The 7,121-nt window shown below is 44.1% G+C and overlaps 1 protein-coding gene across 1 annotated transcript in view; it reads right to left on the bottom strand.

The window, feature by feature from the left end:
- Positions 1-5,403, bottom strand: part of DND1 (DND microRNA-mediated repression inhibitor 1) — a 33,011-nt gene extending 27,608 nt beyond the window's left edge. Inside the window, exon 1 of the mRNA XM_089666972.1 lies at positions 5,344-5,403. Within this exon, the coding sequence (XP_089523098.1) occupies positions 5,344-5,403 (60 nt within the window). The remainder of the gene's footprint in view (positions 1-5,343) is intronic.
- Between the last annotated feature and the right edge of the window lie 1,718 nt (positions 5,404-7,121).

Below are 7,121 nucleotides of genomic sequence, written 5' to 3'. Positions count from 1 at the left end.
CACACACACACCAACCAGACACACACACACACACACACCAACCAGACACACACACACACACCAACCAGACACACACACACCAACCAGACACACACACACCAACCAGACACACACACACCAACCAGACACACACACACCAACCAGACACACACACACCAACCAGACACACACACACTAACCAGACACACACACACTAACCAGACACACACACACTAACCAGACACACACACACACACACACTAACCACACAGACACACACACTAACCAGGCAGACACGAAAACACACCCCAACCGGACACACGCACACACACCCCAACCGGACACACGCGTGCACACGCACACGCGTGCACACGCACACCAACCGGACGCACGCACACACACACACCCCTCTACATTCAAGTGCATCTAAATGCAAAAGAAAAGCCTTGCTATATTCCATATTACCAGTCTACAGATGTATTAGGATAGCAGGGTGGCTGCTTTAGTTCTCAAAGTAGAACTAAAAGATAATTTTTTTTTTCTTTTAGTCGGCCACTGTGAAGGCCTTTGGATCCTGGATGCAAACATGTTCACCTTGTGAATTGGCATACCTACATTCAGCATCCTTCAGCAGTGAAAGATGTCCCAGAACACCTTGGGGTGAAGGGACCATTCTCCTGCATCTAGGTGCTGATGACTGAGGAGTCAGTTGGCTAATTGTCTGTCCCAGAAATATGGACTACAGACAAGGCTGGAATTTGCATTTCAGCCCAAACCATTATTGGGGCTGCCTATCGAAGGGCTGTGTGGCTTCTGGTTTTTTAAAAAAAATGTCCACACCCCTGTGCTAAATGCCTTGTCTTAGCAGAGCAGTTTTGTGACTTGTATCAGTGTCCAGCTGAGCACTGGTTAAAGCATATAGAAGGAGTTTTCATTCTACATGCACTCCCCCAAGAAAAAACCCTCTAGCGATACACCAAACTGAGCATGTGCAGCTTGCCCCCAAAGCTCTGTTCTAGATGAATTGGGAACAGTAGTAGGGGAGGATCAGAGAAGACAGGATCAAATATCCTTTATACACAATGCTGATTAACCCCTTAGGTTCCACAGTGAGTATAACAAGCATGCTTTACTATATATACACAGACTGATTTTACTGTTGTGGGTTTAGTAACACTAAGGATGAAGGGAGGATTATGCTCTTTTCTGCCCTCTGTCTCTTTGGGGAGATTTCCCCTTCATTTTCTGTCCCATGGCCAAAACAAAAGTCCCTCCAATATGAATGAATGAGTGTCACCTAGGTCACGAGAACCAGTGTCCCTATTGGAAACTCTCCCATTTTTGTGGTGACAATCCAAAATTGGTGATTTTCTTTCACTTTGTGATAACCAGAAATAGGACAGATAGATTGTGAAATCTCCTTATTAGGGACCAAGACAAAGAAAAAAAAAAAACTGACAGATGTTCTAATCTCTCTGCAAAAAAAGGAGGCTCTGCCTTTAGATATACTTTAACTCTGCAGTAATATTATAGTTTCACCTAGGATATGCAGCAGCATGTCACACCAGGGGTGCATCAGTCATGAGGCAAACTAGGAGTATGGGCAGCAGCACCCCCACGCAGAAGGGACACCATCTCCTTGTGGAGATGGGATCCTGACACCATCTGGAGAAGCCACTGCTGGACTAGAGCTTGGAGGAATGATAATGCTCCTGTTATGCTGTGCCCCCCCTTCTTTCCAGTTGCTGTGCCCCCCACCCCCAACACATTCTGAAGAGGTGGATCTTAACCAGGGTAAGACAAATTTAGATGGGGGGGGCCCAATTTTTGTCTTGCCTAGGGCAGTACAAAAATGAAAAAATTTAAAATGAAGTGTAAAATTAAAAAATGGAAAGAAAAATGGAAAGAAAAATGTAAAATAAATTAGAAAAATGTAAAATAAAATAGAAAAATGGAAAATAAAATAGAATAGAAAAATGGAAAAACTGAAAAAAAAAAAAACGCCAAACTTATAAATCTGAAAAATAATAAATTATTAATAAAAGAAAAACACATTAAACCCTTGTAAATATGAAAACACCTGTGAAGCAGAGCATGCCAAGTTTATGGTGCTCCTTATATCCTAGCACCAGCACTTTTTTCCCCTCCATAAAAGTTACTTGGGGGGGGGGGGGGGGGGGGGGATGGATAAATTGTACAAAATAGAAATACACGAAACTAAGCTTGGAGAACTGGTGCTTACTCACTCCTGTTATGCTACCCCCCCCCTTCTTTCCTGTTGCCATGCCCCCCCCCCCATCCCATTATGATGAGGTGGATCTTAAACAGGGTCAGAAATTTAGATGGGGGGGCCCGATTTTAGTCTTACCTAGGGCAGCACAAAACTAAAACACACCACTGTGTCACACAGGACTTTATTCAAGTACACGAACAAAAAAAAAAAAAAAAAATGTGAAGCATGTGGGGAGCACAGTGGCTAAATGGTTAGCACTTCCGCCTGGCAGTACTAGGGTCGTTGGTTTGAATCCCAACCATGGCACCACCTGCCTGGAGTTTGCATGTTCTCCCTGTGCCTGCGTGGGTTTCCTCCGGGAACTCCGGTTTCCTCCCACACTCCAAAGACATGCTGGTAGGTTAATTGGATCCTGTCTAAATTGGCCCATGTATGTATGAATGTAAGTTAGGGACCTTAGATTGTACACCCCTTGAGGGTTAGGGACTGATGTGAATGTACAATATATATGTAAAGCGCTGCGTAAATTGAAGGCGCTATATAAGTACCTGAAATAAATAAAATGTGAAGTAAAAAGAAAAGGAAAATATTATATTAACCACTAGCCTACAGGGCACTTATACCCCCTTCCTGCCCAGGCCAATTTCCAGCTTTCTGCGCTGTCACACTTTGAATGACAATTGCGCGGTCATGCAACACTGTACCCATATGACATTTATCATTTTTTTGAGACAGAGCTTTCTTTTGGCGGTATTTAATCACCTCTGGGGTTTTTATTTTTTCTTAAACCAAAAACCACTGAAAATTTTGAAAAAAAATTCTTAGTTTTTGTTATACAATTTTGTAAATAAGTGATTTTTCTCCTTCACTGATGTGCTCTAATGAGGCTGCAGTGATGGGCACTGATGAGGCACTGGTAGGTTGCACTGATGGGCACTGAAAGGCATCACTGATACATGACACTGATATATGGCACTGACTGGCACTGATGGGTGACATTGAAAGGCAGCTCAGATGGGCACTGGTATGTGGCATTGATGTGCACTGGTATGCACTGATATGTGGCACTGGTATGCACTGGCACATGGCACTGACTGCTGGCACTGATGGACACTGACAGGTGGCACTTCTGGGGCCACACTGATCATCAGTGCCCTGATGATCAGTGTACATGTCCCCTCTGCGGAAAGCAGATTACCGGCTCTCCTCTCGAGTTGTCAGCGTGACAGCTCAAGAGGAGAGAAATGCCGATAACCGGCATTTTCGTGTTTACATGTGATCAGCTGTGATTGGACACAGCTGATCACATGACCGAGACGACATCTTCGGCTCTTTCCATGATCCGCTGTGTCCAAGGGACACAGCGCACCGGCAATTGCCACACTGCGCGCTCCCTGAGCCGCCCATGTGCGGTGAGAATGGAAGGACGTCATATGACGTCCTATCAGAACGAGAGAAACACCTTGCGCCTGTCATTGTACTATATGGCAGGCGGAAGGTGGTTAAAAAAAAACTAAACACCAAAGCTGACAAATTAAATAAAAACCCACCAAACCCTTGTAAATATGAAGTCACCTGTGAAGCAGAGCATGTCAAGTTCATGGCATCCTTGTATCCCAAGAGCTCGTTCACACTTGACTATTTCTAACTCTTGCCACTCGCTCCTATAGCGTTTGTGAAGTGTTTTTAACCTCCCTGGCGGCATGATTATCTCAGGAATTTTGTACCAAAAGCTGTACCATTTTTTTGCATGGAAATTTGGTGTTATGTATTGTAGGCCGGCAATTCTTAGTAATTACTTAATACTCATAAAAAATATAATAAAATTAATTCAATAATATAATCAAACCAAAAACACTGAAATTTGAAATATAGCGCCAAGTTCGCACATCACTGAGCAAAGTCGCAAAATCGTTTTCAGTGTCTGATGACGAATTTCCCCCACAAATCATTATCATTCAATTCTGCAAGTGGTTCTAATTTACTATCGCTGTTCTCTAGCTGGTCTAAAACCGCTTTTGACCTAAAGGGATGCTTTTTGGACGCCATGGACATTTCTCAGTTTCCAGGCAGAAAGAACAGTAAAAATGCAGGCAGGGCACAGGACAAAGCACTAGGGACAAAATGTGAAATGGTTTGAAACAGGAAAGTTTTGCTATGAAATTATCGTTTTAAAAAAAAAGGTAATTTTTTTTAAATTTTCAAATTTGCTGCAGATTCCGGCGCCCGTACGTCCCGTTGCTCAGGGGTACCGCTTTTGGTACTGAAACTTTACCCCGAGCTACACTCGGGAATACCGCCAGGGAGGTTAAGCTCCTCAAACACCCTATGCACGGTTTTGAGGCGGTTGATAGGTGTTTGCCAAGTGTTAAAACCGCACCACAAACACCTATAATGAAGTTAAATGGTATTAACGCTCCGCAAACGCCCCATAGACTTGAATGGGAGACTTCAACTCCTCCTGACTGGACCCAAGGCGTCAGTTTTGACGCAATGCTAAGGCTTCCGTGTGAACAGCACTGTGTGCTGCCATGTGCAAAATTTTCATAGGGGTTTGGGAAGTGTTAAAAATGCCTGACGCCTGCTGACAAAGCTAGTGTGAACATAGCCTTACACCAGAACTTTCTTCCCCTCCATAAAGGTTATTGGGTGACAACACACCAACTATCTATAGATCTATATATATAAATAATGGTATACTTGCAAAGTTTAAATCAGAGGAAATCTAAAAATAAAAGCATAACGATCTAACCAGCAGCACTTGTCCAGAAGGCCTTGTGTAAACAATGCATCCCGTTATGGAGAAGAGCTCCCCACTTGTCCAGGAAAACCCCCAGGTGTCTGACTTCCGGAGCCCCCCCACCCTCCTCACACATGGATCCCAAGCTGCAAACCTCAGTGGGGTGCAGGCCGTACACAGCCCCTCCCATGTGCTATACAGTCTACTGCAACCCTCAGCCACCAGGACCTGCACAGCTCCATTACAACTCTTCCAGCAGGTGACAGAAGAAAACTAGACCCCTCCAAGCAGCTTTCATTGCTCAGAAAAGTCCAGGAGCCAGAGAACTCATCTAACCAGAAGGTGCTGAGCGGGAAATACAATGTTCTGGCAGCAGTAGTCTCCCCCATACCTCACTCTCAGGGTTCATCACTTTGCTGTCCATCATCTCAGTCAGCTCCGCTCTCTCCATGTGATCTGAGCTCTTCCAAACCTGATCAGCGCGGGACTATCACTCATATCTGCTCTCCATCCAATCACAGCTCTGCACTGCCCCAGACGTTCTCTTGTCTCCTCCCACTCACGGAGCCCTCCCCGCCTCCTCCCAGGGGCCATGATTACTTTGCAGTACTTGGCTGGATTCACCCTGCACTGGATTTGCTTCATTTTACAGGTGGGATTTTTTCGCTTTTGTACAGGCATTACTGCTTGATCATTTTTTTCATTATTTTTAACTCAGGGAAAGCTGCCTTTTCACACAGTTTTCAGGGCGTTCGCACTCTGTTCACATATAGGCGTTTGGAATCGCCATGATACTGCCCGCTATTTCAAGACACGCTGTTACAATCGCTCATCAGCGTGTTCAGGTGCTATTAGTTTTTGCCACAATTGAACAAACAAGCTGCGAATGCGCAACAGGTGTTATCCAAAGGAAGTTTCTGAACTTTTGTTTGTGTGATCGCAGCACATTTGTCACACAAAAAAATCGCACAGGAATTGGACTTTCATGTGCCTTTGAAATGAATGGGAACTGAATATGCTGATGAGCGATTTCACATTTTAATTCAAAACGCCTATATGTGAGTGTAAGGCTGGCCATACATTATACAATTTTTTTCCAATTTCCTTTAGATTTACCTTCAACTGTGTAGTGCAAGGGCCTACCTAATTGGATACAACTGAAAGTGTTGTTTAGGTTTGACCTCATATTATATGGTTTTTGGTAAATCTAAAGCAAAAATCTCAAGAAAATTGTATAATGTATGTCCAGCCTAAGCCCGGGTTCACACTTCTGCCATACAGCATATCACATGTGATTCACACAGGAACCGTACCGCATTCCTGTGAAAATCACATGCCAATTGTGTGCGGTGCAATTTGAACCATACATGCTGTATGTCTCAGATCGCACCGCATCAAAACAGTGCAATCCCCTTTTCTTTGTCCACACTAGAATCGCATTGCATGGGTATTCACACCTATGTAAACTGACTTTACATCGCACTGTGTTTTGCAAACCGATTTTGGGGTGTTGTTAACATACACACCCGCAGTGGTTCGCATGAACAGAGTGCGATTATGATGCGGTGCGGAATTCACACAGAAACTGGTGCAAATTTCGCATCGCAACAGTGAACACAGGCTAAAGCTTAAAAGACAATTGTATACTTTTTTTCAGCTACAAGCCACACAACACTCAGGTGTGAACAAACACAATTGGATATCATGGGATTTTGGATGTAGAGCATTTTGGAGCTTGGAGTTCAGCTGTGAATGGGACTTGTTGATTTTATTTACAACTATATGATTGTATACTATATGATATATACAAATATATAATTATTGAAATCACACAAAAAAAACCCTGAACAAAAATGGAGCTAGAGCACCGCCTATCTGCCTAATTGAATCTTCGGTTTTAAGCAGGGGCGGACTGACAACTCATGGGGCCCCCGGGCAATAGGGTATCATGGGGCCCCTGTGTCCTTGCCCAAACTAAAAAAAAACTATGAAAAAGGTACCAGGGACATCTCATGGGGCCCCCTACTGACCCCGGGCCCTCGGGCAGTGCCCGAGTTTCCAAATGGTCAGTCCGCCCCTGGTTTTAAGTGATTGTAAGTCCTCATGCACACTGGATATTTTTACAGCTGCTTTTGGCATTTTTTTCTACAGCCAGTAAACTCCCCAGCA

Source organism: Staurois parvus, unplaced genomic scaffold (assembly GCF_062004578.1).
Source record: "Staurois parvus isolate SC_StPar_1 unplaced genomic scaffold, SC_StPar_1.0 ptg000006l, whole genome shotgun sequence".
NCBI classification, from domain to species: domain Eukaryota; kingdom Metazoa; phylum Chordata; class Amphibia; order Anura; family Ranidae; genus Staurois; species Staurois parvus.
This window is presented reverse-complemented; position numbering and strand designations above follow the sequence as displayed.